Source organism: Mytilus trossulus, chromosome 1, assembly GCF_036588685.1.
Source record: "Mytilus trossulus isolate FHL-02 chromosome 1, PNRI_Mtr1.1.1.hap1, whole genome shotgun sequence".
NCBI lineage: Eukaryota > Metazoa > Mollusca > Bivalvia > Mytilida > Mytilidae > Mytilus > Mytilus trossulus.
The window spans coordinates 3004168-3025775 of NC_086373.1; the positions used below are offsets into that span (position 1 = coordinate 3004168).

At 33.5% G+C, this 21608-nt stretch overlaps 1 protein-coding gene across 1 annotated transcript; it reads left to right on the top strand.

The window, feature by feature from the left end:
* Window positions 1–803: 803 nt before the first annotated feature.
* LOC134712416 (3'-5' exoribonuclease HELZ2-like) lies at window positions 804–20581 on the top strand. The gene is made up of 9 exons (XM_063573944.1): window positions 804–4301; window positions 5829–5914; window positions 6242–6379; window positions 7504–7644; window positions 8336–8991; window positions 10011–10238; window positions 11327–11483; window positions 19278–19445; window positions 20409–20581. Exons 1-9 carry the CDS (start codon window positions 862–864, stop codon window positions 20513–20515), a joined length of 5121 nt encoding a protein of 1706 aa, XP_063430014.1. The 5' UTR covers window positions 804–861; the 3' UTR covers window positions 20516–20581.
* Window positions 20582–21608: the final 1027 nt, after the last annotated feature.

Consider the following 21608-nt stretch of genomic DNA (forward strand, 5'->3'; position numbering starts at 1 on the left):
TATAATCCTGGCACCTTTGACAACTATTTTCTTAATTCTTATGAACATGAACTTGACCTTTGACGTTCACCTTATTTAAAAGTAAGTATCAAAGCAAACTAAGAAATAATGAATCTCCTGTATTGAATACTAAGATATCGAACAGTCCATTGCTTAGCGTAACGATTACATAAATTTTAAGATAATAATGTACTCCGAAGAAAATTCAAAACGGAAAGTCCCTAAACGAATGGCATAATCAAATGATAAAACAAATTAAACGAATGGACAACAACGGTCATATTCATGACTTGGTGCAGGCATTTTCAAATGTAGAAAATGGTAGATTTAACCTGGTTTTATAGCGCTAAACCTCTCAGTTGTATGACAGGCGCCTCAAATTCCGTTATTTTTACAACTATGCGTGAACAAAAAGATATAATCGGTAAAATAGTCAAATATGGTTATATCAGTCATTGCTGTGTTATAATTTCAAGACAAGCAAACATACACAAAGAAGCACAAAAAGCATCTATCAAATTAAAAAACACATAAATTGTTTTGCGTGTTTGGCGTCAGAAAATGTTAACGACACAAAGGAGGAAATTTTGTCGGTCAATGTATATCAAAAACAATTATAATCTCACATGGGAATTGGTGGTGTGCAGGGTTAAAAAATCAAAAGTTATGTAAGAAATAGTTTCAGAAAACAGACCGAGATTTAAAATTATCCAGAATTACTATAGTACATTTTGTACAATGCAAAAATATTTATAATGACAGAATGAAGGTTCGTCAATGTTAAAAATTTATTTTTAAGAGCGTTTAATAAACAGACTGCAGGATAACATCACACAATCAGCTTGGTATCAAGTGTGTAATATGGATTCAGATTCTGACGATGATTGGTATGATGAAGACACTAATCGACGCAGGAATCTTCGAAAAAATATTTATTCACAACAGGGCACAAACACAGTGTCATTACATGAGACTCCAGACTCCTGGTTTCACGAGGGTTTACAAATCAATCGATTCGAATTCATAAGGTCAGAGAAAGTTTTTGTTTTCAGTCCTTTTCTATATCGGAACGTATTTTCACCTTTTGATGAAAGTAAATACACAAATCAACCTAAAATATATAAAAAATGTATGATAAATATTCTATCTATGGAAGAGGCCGTTTGTATTCCGGAAGACAACAAAGAAATGAAAATAATTATTTCTGGGCGGGAAAAGTGTGGACAAACATATACAGACGACACAGTGTATGTAAAAGTATCTAACGAAGGGGAGCCCGAGAAAGATAGAAAATACTACGGTGAAGTCGTATCATTTATAGATAGAAATCGCTTTAAAAACATATCACATCCAGTCTTTGTTTGTCTCATAGATCGACGACAGAGTCATCTAATGATTCCAATTTGCAAGACTATTCCAAAAATAAATATCTTACACGGACGTCTTGCACAGAAGTATCCGGAAGGTGCGAGAACAAGAGTTGAAATTCATAAACATGATTCGGCTACGAATGATCTCAAGTTTCATAAGTATCATAACATCACAGAAGGTGACAAAGAAAACTGGTTGTTTACTGTAGTTCTTTTGAAATGGAAGTCAACTAATATTCATCCCCTCGGGGCAGCCTTAGGTGTAGTACATAGCTCGAAAGACATAGAGGAGGGAATGGCCTTGATTTCTCACCAAAACAGTTTGCCGTTATGGATTGATTACCCTTCTGACAATGAAATCGAAGAACTAGGAGATGAAACTGCAAATCGCAAATATCAAGATAAAACCGACTCCGAAAATATATTTACAATAGCTAGAATGGAGGAAAATGTTATAAATCACGGCTTTAGTATTAAGAGAGTTAAGCAGAACATAGTTAGCGTTGGTATTCATGTCACTGACGTTAGCAGGTTTGTTCACAAAGATGATGAAATAGATATCCAAGCGCAATCCCGTGGATTTTCTTTTCAAAGCACAAAACCAGCACAGAATACACTTATGCTGACTGATCATATCAACAACCGATGCAGCCTAAAACCAAGGTGTAGAAGATATGCATTATCAGTTTTCGTTGAATTCGACCTAACTGACAATTGCAATATACGTATAGTAGACACAGAAATTTGTAGAACGAGAATAAGTTCATCTGCTCATTATAATTACACAGAAATTGAAGACATTCTCAACAATCGAGGTATACTTGATGAAAACTTCGCTGACAACATACAGCTTCTTTTTCAATTGTCAAAGAAATTGAAATTTCAACGTCTAAGAACGCAGTCTTTTACATTCCCAGTAACTGTAGAATTTACAACTGAAGATAACATTATGAAAACAAGAAAAGCACATTCTTTAGTAGAAGAATACCTTGCTCTTGCCAACAATACAGTAGGAAGCATTCTGACGCAACATTTCCCAATGAATGTACCTGTTTTCCATTCATTACAATTGGCCAAAGATAGCAGAAGTAAACCAATAGATTGGTATTTCTTCCACAAATATTTTGCTCACCTGTTGTGTAGCAAACAAGAAGAGAGCATAGAAGAAATAGGGAAGTTATCAATTGATAATGCACCAACAGGACCAACTTATTTGTATCGAAGGTTAGCCGACGACTCCCCTATGAGTGAAAATGAATATAAAAATATTGAAAATGAGAATATACTTTTTGTTCCAATACAGTCACATGTTTTAGAACAAATTTTGAGATTTGTTCAAATAAATGAAAATATTGACAAAGCAGTTGAACTTATTTGTTCTGATAACATTCACCCTAAACAGGGTATAGCTTTGAACGATTGGCAATCATTTGAACCTATTACCGAATACGTTATATCTGAACTTCATACAGAAAATTCGTCTGTTCATTTCACGTGCCCTCTCAGTAGATATTGTGATATTGTCACTCATCGACTGGTACATGCTTATTTAGATGGAAAAAAGATGCCCTTTGAATTGTCTGAATTACAAAACATTTGTTTGTATTTGAATGCGGAATTGAAAAGAAGAAACGATTTTAATTTGCAGTTCAAGAAAGTAGTCCTGGCAAATTATATGAAGGAACAGCCAACACTTTTTCAGGGTTTCGTTTCGAATGTATCACAAGAAAAATACGACATTGTCATACCAGGACTTCATGAAACGACAATGGGAAATTTGTCGGTAAAATTCAGCGAAATAGGTGTATGTAGAATTCCTGAAATTAGTGAGGATAACGATCTGCTCTTATTCAAAGACTCATGTTTAAAAGTAACTGTGAAATGGAGAAAACGTTTATATAGCTATAAAGCAACATTATTCGCAAAACCAATGGATGATGGTGTAAAAATAAGAACTGACAAGTACACAAAGATATACCCCCATATAAACACTGCATTTGTTAGCTTAAAATGTTGGAAAAACATACTGCAACATGTCTTTGAAGAACAAAATAATGCATCATTCCATGAAACGTTAAAAAACAAAATAGAACAAATGATGCAAACACTTGACAGAAACAAGCAGCATATAAATAGTTATAAAAACAGTGTTTCCGATGTTAATTCTGAAGTATCCGAACAGGTTATAATTGATCACTTTGTTCCGTTTCAAACATCATTTCATCATGGACAAATTGTTACAGTTCAATTATCAGCAAAAGAAGTATCAGGAATTTTGACACCAGTTCCACAAATAGTAAGCCTGACAAATGGTATAAAATTTTGTCTACCACATGTACAAGATCCAATCAAAACATTCTCAAGATATGCCGAGAAAAGTTCGTTACCAAAGTACAAAACCATAGAGGATTACAAGAATATCTGGCTCCCTATCGTTGAAATGGAATCAACTTTTAATGCTGTGGATAACGGGGAATCAGTCGTAATCAATGAATTACCCCTTAAATTTAAAAATGCCCAAGGCTTTTTTGAGTTGGATCAAGAATTTTGTGACAAACGTGATTTAGAATTTGGATATATTCCTGAAATAGATAATGATGATAGAGGATTATTGATAAGTGAAAATAAAAAATATTTTTTGTTACCGAGTGGAAATTTTCTTTGTATAATGCAAGCTCAAGACCTCGACTTGGAAACCAAACAGAAAATAGGCAATCAAGTTCTACATAAAGATACATATTTATGGAGTGGACACGCAGAAACTACTAAAATATGTAGATATGAAAAATTAGAAAAGGAAGAAAATGGTGGCCAACATAGAACAACAAAACTTCGAGTAGCATTTCAACTTCACGAAAATAGTTCTTCGCCACCTGCTTCTACGTTAAACGACTGTAGACTGGAGGTCATTTATAAATCGCCAGTTGATAGGTAAGAATTCATAATAACCCATTATCATAATAATACTAAAAAATGGTTAGAAAAAATCATAAATATGCAAATACAATAAATGATTTTAAAACTTAAAATGTACGTTGATGTAAAAGAGGGACGAAAAATACCAGAGGAACAGTCAAACTCATAAATCGAAAATAAACTGACAACGCCATGGCTAAAAATGAAAAAGACACACAAACAATAGTAAATACGAAACAACATAGAAAACTACAGAATAAGCATTACTAACCCCACCAAAAACTAGGGGTGATCTCAGGTGCTCCTGAAGGGTAAGCAGATCCAGCTCCACATTTGACACCAGTCGTGTTGCTTATGTGATAGCACATTCAGTGAATAGTCTCATTCAGTAGGTCCCATTCGTGAAAGGGAAAGGGATTGTAGTAATTTCCTGTTTACAAAACCTTGAATTTTTCGAAAACTTAGGACTTTCTTATTCCAGTCAAAGAATACCTTATCCGTATTTGACATAACTTCTTGAAATTTTGAATCCTCAATGCTCTTCGAAGTAAAGATATTATCATTTTCTTCATCGGAAGAAAACCATGCATATCAGATTGTGTCCTCTTTTTTTTTAATTTTACTTCGTAATGCTTCTTTATGATATTGGAGATCGGAGTTGACAAGGAATAATCTCAATAAACAAAATACATGATGACAAGGATTAGCGTGCTCGACCTTGGATTAGCCACGGACATTCTGTGCACCTTAGTTTGTTTTTGTTATAGATAGTAGAATTATGCTTACCGTATTCGTTTCTCATTTTTCAGATTTGCAATATTACCATATAAGTATACGCTTACGATAATTCAAACTTATTTCATGATTATAACTTGAAAATAAGGCTAAAAATGTCCAAGCTCACTTGATGACCGAAACCAATACCAGAGGGTTTTACATTTTGTATAGTTCCAACGAATGATTTTTTTTAATTTAAAATATTCAATGTGCTCTTAAACTTTATACTTGTTTGGCTTTATTTCTATTTTGATCGGGCGTCACTGATGTCTTATGTAGACAAAACGCGCAATGGACGTATTATTTCATAAGCGTGACACCTTTGATAACCATTATCTTCCATATTCTTCTGGCCATCAAGTAAGGAAACAGTGGCATTTATTTTGTCACATGAGGAAATAGATATACGCATTGCATTCTATATTTCTTCTGTGATCATACTTGTAAATCAAAAACAAATAAAAATTCAGTTTCACACAAACAATACGTTTTGCACGCTTAAAATAATTTTGTTTCTATCATAAACATGATAAATGGGATTACATTTTGTATTTCAATGTCTCATTAATAAAGAAAAACCCAAGATGATTCGAGCTAGAACAATACAATTCTTTATGCCAATGTTGATTTTTTAATACAAATACACAAAATTACAATACTTTAAATATTATTGTTCCGCTTACATTTGTTCCTGTGCTGTCATCATATCTGACATTTAAGTTCTTATCAAAACATGTTTGTAATATGAAGTATTGAAATTAACAGGCGCCTTGAAACCCATCTGAAAAAAATACAGCAAGCTAGTGATTTAGCAAAAAATATAGCAGTTGGAAAAGATATCAATATTCCAGGTTCGTATACTTATGTCATTAACAATTTCCTGTTTACTTTTTGCTTCATTTACTTTCATTAATAGTTCAATCATGTGTGTCGAAATTGTTTTGTTAATTCAAGCACTAGTGGTAGGTTTTTTCTTTTATTGTGTTGTCTTTTGGTAAATGATAGTTCATTACATTTGTTTTGAAATTTTCAAACGTTTATCATATCTTTTCTTTCTTTTTTCTTTTATTGCATCAACTTTTGAGATCAAAACCATCGTTCGATAACTACAATATATTTGTCATGAACTTTAATCTAATTGCAAAACTTTACGTTGTCTTTTTTTGTATTTTTAATAGATCGAATACATTTTGAAATTGCGGAACAGATTATACAAGAAGGTCTCAATGTTGATATATGGGAAAATAATGCTCAACAGCACTGGGCTATTAAAACATCCCTCAAAACAAAATTTAAACTCATCCAAGGTCCTCCAGGTATGCCATTTTAAGCATCGGATATCCATTAATAGTTATCAAAGGTACCAGAAATATGATTTAATACGCCAGACGCTTGTTTAGTCTACACAAGACTCATCAGTAACGCTCAGATCAGAATAGTTAATAACTGATTGTAAAATTAGAAAATCTTGAAGTTTGGTTCATGGCGTTTAAATAACGCCGGTGTTTTCATCCGAAAATGCAATTTGATACAACTGTCAGAATTTTCTATTATAGTGCTTCAACATACATTTTTCGATCTTTTAACTCTCTTTATATTCCTTTATTTTTGGTATAAACTTACGATTATTTACCCTGTTTTAAAAGCAAACTTTACTTTTCTACGTTGGCTAGAGGTATAGGGCAGGGTTGGGATCTCATAATCATGTTTAACCCTGTCGCATTTTTGAGCCTGTGTCAGTTCAGGAGCCTCTGGCCTTTGTTAGTCTTGTTCTATTTTTAATTTTAGTTTCTTGTGTTGAGTTGATTATGGCGTTCAATATCACTGAACTAGTATATATACATATTTTTTGGGGGCCAGCTGAAGGATGCCTCCAGGTGCGGGAATTTCTCACTGCATTGAAGACCTGTTGGTGACCTTCTGCTGTTGTCTGTTCTATGGTCGGGTTGTTGTTTATTTTACATATTCCCTTTTTTCCATTTTCAATTGTATTCAGTTTGTGAAAACATTTATAACTTATTTTATAGTACAAATGTAATTGTATGATGTTGTTAACTGAAGAACTACCGTACAATTTCCATTTGCAATAGTCTTGAAAGGTCTGAGGACGTAACAATAATTTCCAGCTCCGTTTATCATCATGATGAAATACAATACACAAAAAAATGTTTTTAAGATATCATTTGCATTTTTACAGTTGTGATGAAATAAAGTAAAGTTATAAATGTCAAACGTATTTCAATGACATTATGTTTGTATTAAGTATTGCTGCTTGATAGTACATTAACAAATTCTTACAAAAGTAATTTTATAAGTAATTGAATGTAAAAAAAAAAGAAACGTTTTGACTACGAGAGACCATATTACATGTAAATCCAGAAAACCGTTTATTTAATCTCGATTCATTTTTAATATATATATTTTATGTTTCGTTACATAGGCACAGGGAAAACTTACATTGGTGTTAAGCTTGTTTATCTTTTCAACAAATTTAACACCTTGATGCACCAGAGGACAGGCAGTACTAAGAACCAGATAATTTTCTGTGGACCTTCAAACAGATCTGTCGATTTAGTTGCACGTGAGTATTATATTAAAATTTATAGAAACATAATTAGCATTATTTGGAAAATTCGTATATTGACCTGCTTATCAACAAAGTATTCTTTTGACTTGAAGATACGCTAAAATGATCTTTTAGTAAATACTATTAAACATTTTAAAGGTAGTATCACAATACACAATGTACATTGAAATGGAGGCGAGCTGTCAAATGCAGGAGCCTATAATTCAGTGGCTGTCGTTTGTTTATGTGTAACACATTTGTTTTTCGTTCTTTTTTGTACATACATAAGACCGTTAATTTTCTCGTTTGAATTGTTTTACATTATCATTTGGGGGCATTTTAAAGATATTTATGCGTTATGGGCTTTGCTCATTGTTGAAGGCCTTACGGTGACCTGTAGTTGTTATTTTCTGTGTCATTTGGTCTCTTGTGGAGAGTTGTCTTATTGGCAATCATACGTCATCTTCTAGTTTATATATATGCAATTAAAATAACGAAATTCTATTGATTTATACAAATTGCAGTAATAGCTTTATAATTTTATATATTCGATTTAAATATGAATTTGCAATGATATTTTCTTTTGTTGTTTGAAAAAGTGTTTAAATAAGTCGAATGATTAATTCAAATTTATATCTTCTACAATACATTTCTTCCGGTACTTGTTGTGAATACTGTACAAAATGTTTTATCGTATACTGCATAGGCCTTGTATTAGAGAAATTAGGACCTAAAGCTCCGCGTATTGTTAGAATGTATGGCAGTGCTATTGAACAAATAAGCTACCCAATTCCTGGAAGGGCAAGTGTTAACAAACGCAACATATCCGATGCCAAAACAGATCCCTACCTGGTTGATCATGGAATTGTTCTGCATCACATAATTCGACAAGATGGAAAGCCATATGCCGCCCGCTTACGGGAAATTGATAGAAAATTTTCCGATGATATCAGGATGCTAGAAGAAACAGATGAGCGAACGAGGATGCCTTTAAAAACAACAGTTGCAGAAATAAAGGAATATAGAGGTATCCAGAGTAAGGCAACAAAAGAGGAGCTTCCACACTATGACGTCATATTTTGTACAACTTCGCTGGTAGCAAATCCAAAAGTTCTAAAAGCTACAAAAGACAGAGTTTACCAGCTTATAATTGACGAGAGTGGAATGTGTTCAGAACCATCAACAATAGTTCCTATTATAGCAACCTATGCGAAACAGGTTGTTCTAATTGGTGACCATAAACAATTACGTCCGATAAATAAATGTAAAGAAGCAGCAAAATTAGGACTAGAAACCTCGCTTTTTGAAAGATATTCAGCAAATATCCAATTAAAAACCATGCTACAAGAACAGTATAGAATGGTATGTAATAAGCATAAAGCTTGATCCAAGATATTGGAGAGAATTCTCTTGACAAACATGATCTACTATTTGCTTAACTTACTTAACTAGAAGGTTGTCTTCCCATTTTTAGATTCTTCTCAAAACATTAAATTCCTCATACTATTCATATCGTATTCCATTAAAAAGTAAAATCAACAAGCATTCAAATGACGTTTTAACGTAAAAATATATCATACTCTCGATAGCAACAATCTGACCGAGTGTGTATGTGCATGGCGGGTGATCGTGCAAAGTAAAAGAGAGTCGAAATATGCCAAATATCTTCAATTTCATTAGTTGAAATGAAAAGGACAAAACAAATACGATAAAAACAGTCAACAGTCTACAAAACAATGACTAGATGTGCATCCAGGTGACGCACTGGTGGTCGCTCTTTTTTTATGATTCATCAAAAGATTCCCTTAGCTTGTGTGTGTATTGTATCGGTAACGTTCTGTTGCTTACATTTATACTAGTACTGAACTAAGTTTGTGTTCAGATTTCCGTTAAGATTTAATTGCTACTTCTGACATGTGTACTATGAAAAATGGTAGATACCAAGTAATTAAAATATCACCAATAAAAGCGAATGAAAAACATCAAGAAAAGTTTGACAATCTTTGCCAAAAAATCAAAACATTATCGCTACGAACCAAACATATAGATTATTTCAATTAATACAGCCTTTAACCCTAAAAGCGCATTTGCATATAAAGTTAAGAGAAAAATAAATGAATCTAAAAATCAAAGATTATCAAGCAGTTTAGTATGACACGCTGTATATTGATTGAAATTTGATATTTTTGAATACCATATGTTGACATCTCGGTGATTATTTTGTAATATTAATAATAAATCAATACCTTGATGACTTTAACAGCAAATATTTTGTTCATGCATACAATATGTACTAAAACATAAAAAAACAGATTCTTGTTCTTGTCTAAGATTATTAATAAATATTCAGCTGATACACTTGAATGATTTGTTTCTTACAGCATCCCAAAATATGCGAATTCCCATCAAATCACTTTTATGATGGTGAATTAAAAACTCATCCCAAGGTTGGAATATCGCCTCAATTATTACACATGTGGCCGCATACACCAGATGGATATTATCCACATGTGTTTTTTCACGTAGAAGGAGACGAGCAGACATTAACTGTTAAAACCGATGCTGGAAATGAACAGTCAAGGTTCAACGACGCTGAAGTTAAACAAGTGGTAATTAAGAAGTTATTTCACAAAAATCACACCATAATTTTTTCATTGTTAGAATACTTATCATGGGTGCCATGATTTTTACTTAGTACGCCAGACGCGCGTTTCGTCTTCAAAAGACTCATCAGTGACGCTCATATCAAAATATTTAGAAAGCCAAACAAGTACGGAAGTTGAAGAGCATTGAGGATCCAAAATTCCAAAAGGTTTTGCCAAATACGGCTAGGGTATCTATGCCTGAGATAACAAAATACTTATTTTTTTTCGAAAAATTCCAAGTTTTATTAACAGGAAATATATAAAAATGACCAAATTATTGATACTCATGTCAACACGGAGGTGATACTCTCGGGGACGAAACGTCAATCAGCAGTGGCATCGACCCAGTGGTGTGAACTGAAGCACAACAATATATTGTTTTTTTTTTATATTAAAACTGTACTTCAGATTTAGAAAGTAAACGTTGAAGTCTGCCCGCAGTAATAATTATATTTTTTTATTTTTTTTATTTTTATGCATTTTGTTGGGGAATTAATCTTATTCTAAGCAGACTGCACACTTCATTTGAAAACAAAAATCAGCCTCCCAATACTTCAAGCAAATAATCAATAACTTTTATACATAGAATAAAAGAAATATTCCAACATGACCATTTATGTTAATAAAAATAGTTATACAATACAAGCATATTCCAATTTTTTTTTTAAAGAATACTCTTTTTCAATCATAATATCCCTATTGTTAATATCCAAGACACCGATGACATAGCCGACATTTTTAAAGTGTGTGCATACACGAGCTCAACATGTTTGAGATTTGTTAAACCATAGGATGGATGGGAAAATGAAGAGAATAAGTTACTTCATTAAAATTGGAATTTATCATAATATTAATATTATGTAAAAATCATCGCGCTTGTCATATATTCTAGATTGAAGTTGTCCATTTCTTTCAATTTCAAGAAAAAAGGATCCAGATATTAAGCAAACTTTCCAGTTAAAGTTATAATTCTGATATAGTCTTATTATACTTGTAAAATCGATTTTATTCTTTGTTTTACCTGGTTTTAATAGAATATAGACATTTTTAAGATAAAAGTGTTTCAACATATGGTAGAAAAGGAGGATGTTTCACCTTCAAGCATCAATGTCATGTCTCAGTACAACGCCCAGTGTACAGCGTTGAGGGAAGAATCTGTTAACACTGGACTTACAATACCTATAATATCTACTGTAGTTGCTAGTCAAGGTAAATATGATCACAGTATAATGCCCAGTGTACAGCATTGAGGGCAGAATCTGTTGACACTGGACTTATAATACCTATAGTATCTACTGTAGTGGCAAGTCAAGGTGATTATGTTTTATCAGTATTAAACGAATTATTTTTCTATATTTTAGTGCGTATGCTTAGTTAAATTAAAAATAGATATAGGAAGATGTGGTGTGAGTGCCAATGAGACAACTCTCCATCCAAATAACAATTTAAAAATTAAACCATTATAGGTTAAAGTACGGCCTTCAACACGGAGCCTTGGCTCACACCGAACAACAAGCTATAAAGGGCCCCAAAATTACTAGTGTAAAACCATTCAAACAGGAAAACCAACGGTCTAATCTATATAAACAAAAGTCTTGTAACAAGATCTTTACATTTTGTTTTAACGAAATACTTGAATTTCATACTGTACAAATAGCAGATGCTGACTTCGTAATAGATTAGGTAATAACTTTTATATTACATTTTCATCAGCCTTATATCTTTCATTAGTTTTTCTAAGATGTAAAATACCTCAAGATCTTCAAGCCGTTTTTTTTTCTTAAATATTTTTTTAGTGGTCAGTATAAAGTATAATTCATAACTGATTTTCAAATTGAAAAAGTAACTTCGAATACAAATTCTTTTATTAATATACCTTGCTCGGCTTTGTCTTATATTGTCCTTTCAAGTGTTTTAGTTTTTCGACTTTTAAATAAGGTTTGAATGTTCAAATAGTTTGGCCTCCAGCATCACTAAAAAGACTTCAACTTAAAGTTGTCGAAATGCTCGTCTGGTGCAATATGATTTTTAACGTTCATGTTTTTTGTAAGTTTCAAAAGATCTAGTCCCAAAGCATCCCGTCTTATGAAGCATCAACTGGTTTTATTGAATTCGTACCTTGCTTTCAAACATGGGCCTGTGTGGTATTCTAATGATTTTCATGTTGCCTTTTCCATTCTAGATATCGTATTGGCTGTGAATAATCACTCACTTGAAAAGGAAAGGCAAACTTTTCATCGAAATTTTCATTTTTCTGATTGAAATCCGTTAGTGTATTTTCGACCATCGGAGAAGTTTGAATAAAACACTCAATCTGTGGTCTGTGCCGTTTTTTTTATCCATTTATGTATCGGGCTTTTCAGAATCAGATTTAAGTGTTTCGAAAAACGTTTAATGCAGATATGAGCTGACAATTATTATAAAACAACTATCAACTGAATAAAATATAAATGTATTTAACAATGTATAATGTAAAAATTTAAAATCAATAATATATTTTAAAGTGGAGTGACAAATCAGGAAAAGTCGCTTAGTTAAGGAGTTTAATGCACCGAAATATCTTATGGCTGAAAATGCACATTAAGATAGAGTTAACATTATACTTTCATTTTAGCCCTGTCGTAGAGTTTTCCCGCGGTGCAGTTTTTTGTGAAATTGCGATAAAGTGTGACTTTCCTATTTTTTTCTTTTTCATTTTCAAAAACGGGAACGTTTATAGCTAATTCCCGAATGAAGATATCATCACAAAAGTTGTTATCAGATGAAAGAGTAATGTATCAGCTTTAATTTGATATCATATGAACATATAAGTTAAGTGAATTGGACGATCTTCAAATGTTTATGTCATTTTTGTTCAATGTTACCGTCTGATGAAATATATAACATTTCTTATATATATCATCAGTGGTACATTTTCACAAAAAAAACAGTATAATTATCAATATGCAAGAAGTAATAATACCTTAAATTTAGTAAAAGCATGCAAATTAAGTTTTTCGGGCCGTTTTATAATACTTATCAATTAGCAGTTTTACTATTTGATTTTCACCTAATTAAGTCTTGTTTCTTTCCCTTTTCCTATTTTCCCCTGACTTATGATTTTCTGTTTTTCCTCAGAAAATAAAACTGTGTATTTTCTTTATTTTCATCTATAGTAGGACATATTTATATCATTGTCAATGTCTAGTCTTTGACTGAGTATACAAATTTTATGTGTTAGTGTTTTTAGTTGTTTTATTTCTTGTTGATTTTGTTGAATAAACTAATTTTAAACCACATTGTACACCCCCGAAATAACCGGGAAAATAATGGACACGAGTCCTGTTAAGTTTGCTCACTCAGTCAACAAAAGTGATTCCATTAGAACAAATAAAATTTCATAAGTCGTGTTATCAAGCCTATACAAGTAAAAAAAAACTTGGAAACATTTAAAATAGGGAAAGAAGTATGCTCAACATCGAGTGCAAACCATTCTGTGTTTGAACCAGCTTTTGTTAAAACACGCTCAACGGTATCACAATTAGACTGGTCTTAAGGTTAGTTCTGTAAACAAAAGTCCTTCAAGCGAGATAAGCAATTACGGCGAGTCGAGTCTGTTGAACGTGCTGATAATATATTAAATGCAGCAACATACAAGTTTGACTATCAAATGGTAAGTTTACTCTCTATGGAGAACTTCAAGGACAATGCACTGTATCATTCAACATGCATTGCTAACTATATGCTAAACTGGAAAAGGGAACCTTCTGATGATGTTTCAAATGAGTTGGAGCATGATAATGCTTTCAAGAACCTGACGGAAGTTTTACACGATGATCTGTTTTTTAATACGAAAGCATTTTCGTTGTCGAATTTACTAGACACATATTGTTCATTTCTTTCACAAGAAATTAGAAGTAGATATACAACTGATAAACTGCAACACAAACTGGAAAATCACTACGGTGATCGCATAGTTTAAAGCGGAATTAAAATTTTCTGAGATGAACACCAGTTTTGTTAACGATTCCATACATCAAGAAGATGATGCGGCAAAAATTTTAAGAGGCAGTTTACAATCCTTCAAAATTTCGGCCGAATTTTATCCATCTCCTTCGGAAGTTTCTATCCCCACGGCTTTACAATTCATATCTACCTCTTTGATAAAATTTCTTGCCAGATTAATAGATGATAACTATTTTCATATGGAGAATGATTGCAATTCACTCTCTGGTGGTACGGTACGGAAATGTATTGCTTTAGCCGAGTGTGTGATATCTCTGCATAAAAAACAGTTCACACCTTTTAGTTTATCATTGGCTCTTCAGTTGCATCATGAATATGGTTTTAAAAATAGTATTGACACTTTACATTCACATGGCTTTTGTGCGTAATTATAACTTCCCAAAATGAAACATACATCCCCAATGGCATATGTCCTAAAATGTCAGGCGGAGACTTCATTCAAGAAGGGTCTGACAACGTTGATATTAATGCAGAAACTATTGATGGTAAAAACACATTCCATTTTATGGCTCGTGCAGTTTTTCAGGTTGTGAATAATCCGACTTTTCAGACAGACTAAGCTAACGTGAAAATAAAACGCGGCCAAGAAAGATCCCTCGCTCTGGACGAAAACACTTTTAGTCTCATGTCATGTTTGCCTTTCTGTAAGCCTAAAGAAAGATTCGGCCCACCTAGATGTACCGCGCCATACGGCCAAATCGAATCATGTGCAACCAATAAATCTGACGTGTCTGATATGGCTTGAGTATTGCTCCGATCACTTACAAGCGACATTGTTGAACTATCTTGGTTTCAACATGATAAAAAACAAATAATACCTTTTTGGACAGGCTTCCACAAAAGACTTTCCGACCGAAAAAACATTCATGTCGTCATTGTATATCCTCCAATCATAGACACAAATCCTGCTGACATGGCGACAGTGTATACGACAATGGTGAAATGCCTAGAAATGTCAAAGGCCGCAGGTCAGAATTACCCAGTACAGACTTTCGACCAACAGCTTTATGCCATAGCTCAACAAGTAAAGTGGTCTTTGCCTCAGATTTTTCACCCACACGTTGTTAGATTAGGTGGATTTCACATGGTTTCGTGTTACATTTCAGCAATAGGCAAAATATGGGCATCAGCTGGCCTTCGGGATTTATTGGTCGATTCGGGTGCATATGCAGGATGTACTGTAGATCAGATTCTCCAAGGCAAGCAGTTTAATCGCGGTGTTAGAACTTACACATTAGCATATGAAACTGTGATGGCACTATGGTTCAGGAAATGTTTTCAATGGTGTTCAAACCAACGAAAAATTCCTAACATAGACGAAAAGTTCTGGCAAACAATGCTTTCTTGTCATGATGCATTCAGTGACCTTAATAGGTATTAGATCTCTCTGAATTTTTAATTTTTTTCCGGGAACAGTTATCCATGTTGATTTCGGAGTTCAGAGAGTTTTCTTATAGAGCATCTCCAACTTTTAAATTTTTTGAAGTTATTCTTATGAATGTCAAAGCAGAAAGTGATGGAGATTAGACTTCACACCTCCAATCCATGTCTTCTATGTTGCCATATTTCTTCATTGCAAACAAGACAAATTATGGTAGGTGGACACCAGCTTATTTAGATGACATGCTGAATTTCCCAAAAAAACTTATTCAGCTTTCATGTCCGGAAAGTTTGCAGTCAGACAAAAGCCTGGTGTATTCAATGGCGTATGGAGTGATATGGCAACAGAGAAGACTATAATCAAAGATTCGAAGGGAAACGGCGGTAAAGTCGGATTAACTACGCAAAAATCTGCTCTTCTTCGTTGGACTATTACTAGGCACATTCTTGCAAGGTACGCTTCTGAAATGAGGAAAAGATCTGGAATTGCTATTGGCTCTGACGAAAATCACGAAGAGAGTAGACCGACAGCGATGAAACGCGATGAGCAGCAAGTGAAGGATCTTATTGAGCATGTTCAAAATAATATGACAGATCCATTCGACAATGAAAAATTTCCCAAATCGCTAATAAACATTGCAACAGGTTTGCATGCCAGTAGAGAAGTTGAAGATTCTCTGCTGAAGTCTGTAGATCGAGGACAAAAATCGATAAAATCTTTTGTAGATGATTGGTTCAAAGACAACGAAACTCGCGACTTTTTTCACCCAATTTCTAAATCTGCACTCAAAACCTTTGACGACAGGGCAAAGCCATGCAATCTAAAATGTCGATCTGGCGATATTGTAAAAACTCATATTAATCTTGGCTTGTTTTTCAAAGAGCTTAAGCCCTTGCAAATGTCCGAGACGAAGTTACCGTTGAAAACCTAGCCCCATCGGTAGAATACCAACATCCATGTTCCATGACGATGGGTTGATGAGGAAATCATGCAAAGCAGATTTCATTCATCTATTGGAAAAAGAGGTGTGCACCTCTTTCACACTTCCATCGTATGATAAGAATCGATCAATCCTTATCAGAGATGGCATGGGTATTGTCCAAAGTCTTTTTGTTAAAAGGTACAACAGTTTTGGAGATTTGGCCAAGGACTACTATAGAACTTTAATAGCAAGTTTTGAAAATTTCGGGTATGTCGTAGACGTGTTTGATCGGTATGACGTAGAATATTCTGCAAAATCAGCAGAAAGAATGAGGCGGTCTATTTCAAATGGTGGTAAGAATTTTCAGGTCATTGAAGGCAGGTCAATTCCAGGTTGGAAGAAATGTCTATGTGCATCGGAAAATAAACAAGCATTATTAAGATTTTTGGGTGACTATGCGCTCGCACACTTCAATGAATTCGATTTGAATGAGCAAGACGAACTATTCTTAGCTGGATGTTTTCAAAACCCAGAGACTGTTAAACAAATTTGTGTCGGAACTGTTACTGATTGTATTCAGTTGTTCAGTACACAAGAAGAGGCAGATACAAGAATCAATATACAGTCTCTGTTTGCTAATGAACAGCTGATATAAAGCAATTCCAGAGGTCGCATTGTAATAAAATCATCGGACACTGCTGTTTTACTTCTGTGTATAAGGTATTTCCCAAAATGACAAACATTGATGAATTGTGGTTCCAGACAGGATGCGTTTCTTCAACCAAAGACGCCCGAAGGTTTATACATGTACACGATATATACAATGCCATTGGACCAGTGGTTTCTAGAACTTTACCAGCTGCTCACCCACTAACGGGATACGACACGACGTCTTTTTTCTTCCGAATAGGCAAAAAGACAGTATACAAGACATTAAACAACAACCATAAAGTTTGATCAATCTTGCTAGTTTTGATATCGAAACATCTGTAACAGTGGGAAGACAATTTATCGCTGATCTATATGACCCCAAAGGCAAGGCTCAATCTGTACATGGTGATCTAAATAAACTGCGAGTGAAGTCAGCGCTATCTAAAGATGCTTCCTAAGTGAGACTTCCTCCTTCAGAAGCATCTTTCAGACAACACATATTTAGAGTATCCCTAAAAGTGTACGTCTGGATGAATGCCCATATCGCAAAACCACCACCTAGATCACCTCTTGAATATGGATGGACAATGGGGAATAGCTTGATAGTTCCACTATATTTTGAGGAGCCAATGTCTTCTGACTTTTTAAAAGACCTTGTTTGCACATGCAAAGACAAATCTATTTGTGGTAAATCATGTGTATGTTATGAACAACACTTGTCATGCACAAGCATTTGTGGTTGTCAGGGCAGTGATGATTGTAGAAACCAGCTTACTCATCAGACTGTTTTAGAAGATTGCAACGACGCGGATGATGATTAGTATGAACCCCAATGCCCAATATTTCATGTGTTAGATTCTAGAAGCCTTTTTGTTGATGAAAATTTTTCAGAAAATAAAATAAGAAAAAAATTAAAAAGAAAACTAAATAAAAAAAACCAAAAAAAACCCTGCCAGTTGTCTCCGACCTTGACGTGGTTGGTAGGCTTGTAAACCAACAGGAGACCTTATCGAATATTTTAGAAGTATAACATGTACTTTTTTGTGTTAGTTTTTCGTAACCACTTCAAATCATCTGACGTGCATGATAATGTCAAGTGTTATTGACATATACAAAAATATCTTCATTTGTATCCAAATTTCTGTCAATCGTGTTTGTGTGATATATATAGTGCTTTAGAACGGTAAAAGTAAATAGTCTACTTTTAATTTTTTGTTGTTTGCGTTGTCTTATAAAAAAGGGGGATGCACATAACTTTCAAAATGATATTACTCTTGCACTGGTTGACTTATTGTCATCATATACTATCGTGTTCATGCTGACATTTATGCATCAAGACTGTTTTGATAATTTCAACATTATTTTTTATTTAAAAAAGGAATAATGAATTTGATCATTTCTTCATTGAATCATGAACCGGGTGTAAACTTTACAGTTCTAACTTCTCCTTTATTCTTTATATTATCTTAACAAAACTTTTCCAAAAATATCTTTATACATTGTTGCAAAGCTGAATATTAAATATAAATATTTTTTATCGATAATTTTTGTAAATAAAGATAATCTTTATCATTTTCTTCCATGTTGGCTTCGGGGGTAAACATTTCTATTCTATGTCAATCTGGCATAAATATTAGAAACTTAATTTGTACAGCACCCCTAGAGCCTGCTCCATTGAAATTTTTTCTCAGTCATCATGAGCGAATACCGAGAAATTGTCCGAAATGTCAAAAAATTTCGATTTTTTAAAATCCCCCCTTTTTACCTTTAATCGCAATTATCAAAAATCTGCACCACTTTGGCATTCTACGACATGCCTTAATAGACGGGTATTATATTAATCTTCAAAATAAGACCAAAATTAGCCGTAAGGTATTTCGGTACATTAAATTTTTAAATTTACCTTAATTGTCACCGTACTATTAAACAAAATGAAAAAAAGAAAAAAGTCATAAAAGCATTTAATTTAATCCCTACTTACGTTTTATATTAGACATTGGTATCGTGTCAAAATAACGAATAGTTCTTCTGAAATTATTTCTAGGTGGAGAATGGGATTATGTCATATTTAGTTTGGTAAGATCTATTCCTAACTATCTAATACCAAAACAACCAACCAGAGGATGGTGCCTCCAGAATCTCGGATTCATAACAGACATTAACCAAATTAATGTAGCTCTGACAAGGGCCAGAAAAGGACTTGTAATTATAGGTTTGTGTCTTATATGGTATTATATGTTGAACAGGCTAATCATGGCTTTTATCGGACACTTAATACTTTCTCGGGCGATCTGTTTTTGTAAATTGAATATTCATTCATTATTAATTACCTCGTTCAACTTATATATACCATTCACAGTTGTCGGCATTTGTTTGAGACTGCTGTTAGTTTTATTGCTTGTAATACATTGGTCTATTTTGATTGCCCAACTTCCAATGGAACAATATAATTGGTAAATGTAAAGGCATGTTTAACCCCGCCACATTATTTATGTATGTGCCTGTCCCAAGTTAGGAGCCTGTAATTCAGTGGTTGTCGTTTGTTTATGTGTTACATATTTGTTTTTCGTTCATTTTTTTTACTTAAATGAGGCCGTTAGTTTTTCTCGTTTGAATTGTTTTACATTGTCTATCGGGGCCTTTTATAACTGACTATGTGGTATTGGCTTTGCTCATTGTTGAAGGCCGTACGATGACCTATAGTTGTTAATGTTTGTGTCATTTTGGTCTTTTGTGGATAGTTGTCTCATTGGCAATCATACCACATCTTCTTTTTTATAAAGCATAAAACAAATATTTGAAGAAATTTCGGCCTACAAAGACAGAAAGCATTGGGCTAATAAAAAGGTGAATGCTTTTTCATGACAGAAAATTTATCAAAAAATAAACAAATGGTACCAAACAATTTATCAGTTATTGAGCACACATTTCAGAAAAATTGATTTGTAAGATTTCAGAATTAATTTTTAAGATACAAATTGAAAAAATAGAATCTGAAAAAAATTCAAGCATATTCTATATCTAAAGTGTTATGAGTATCAGATTTATTTGAGCACGCATTACATGTTTTGGGATCCATTTATTCACAATGAATATAAGTTGTGTAAGTAATTTTTTATTCATAATAAAACATATTGCTTTCACTTATTTTATGGTTCAACTTTTTATATTCCAGGTAACAGAAACTTGCTTGTGTGTGACCCAGTTTGGAAGGAACTTATTCACGACTACGAAAAGAAGAATTGTATGTTCATTGGCGCAGACTTCCCACCGGCTACATAGTTAGCCGCCTTTGCCTTTTGAAACACTAAGTGCACGTGGTGTATTATATAAAATAAAAGTGACAGAATACAGGCATTAACAGGTGTTAATCATGAACATTAAACATGGGACAGATAAGTTTACTAGTTTATTAGTTAACTATATAAGAAATAGATTTTCTTCATCTGACATTTGACAAAAGTCAATTTATAAGTCTTTCAAGAACAAAGAAGGGATTGAAAACATGAGGCGCCGATGACGCAGCAGCATATCAAAAAGTAAAATCACAAAAATATTGAACTTAGAGGAAAATCAATTCGGGAAGTACATAATCACATGGCAATATCATGTAACAATACGCATCAAAAACGAATGGACAAGAACTGTCATATTCCTGACTTGGTACAGGCAATTTCAAATGTAAAAAATGGTGGATTAAACCTTGTTCAATAGCGCTAACCCTTTCAATTTGATTACAGTCTCATTAAATTCCGTCATATTTACATTGAAGCGTTTACTTAACAGACACAAACAATAAAATAGTCAAAATATGGTTACATCAGTCATCATCGTATAACAATTTTAAAAGGAACAATTTTACAGAACATTTCAAATATGAAGATCCAGTAAGAGTAAAATGAGTATAAGAATAATGTTAAAAATGGGATAATGCATTTCAATGTGAACAGACCTTATTATTTTCTCTGACAAATGTTGATTAGACTTTGTTAGATATTTTTGTGGTCATGGAGGATGGTAGTGAATTATTTATCAGTTGATACCCTAAGTGGGTGTTTAAAACAGGGTTCTCACTTACAAATCATTTCATACAACACTTCAGAGAGAACAACACGAACTCTACATACTTCTAAGTTTAACTCAGATGCTGCGCAGGGGAAGGCAGCTCATGATACACATATGACACGCGTTCTGTTGCTTATGCAAGAAAACATCCGGTAAAACCAGAGAAAAGACGAAGGGATGGTTTTTCCAAAAATTAAACCAACCAGTGGTCATATGTGTTCAAGTAATCCATAACGATCATCAGCGTGGTAATGTTCGTAAAACTTTGCATGTATGATTTCACCACAAATTCACCAAAGGAATCATTGGT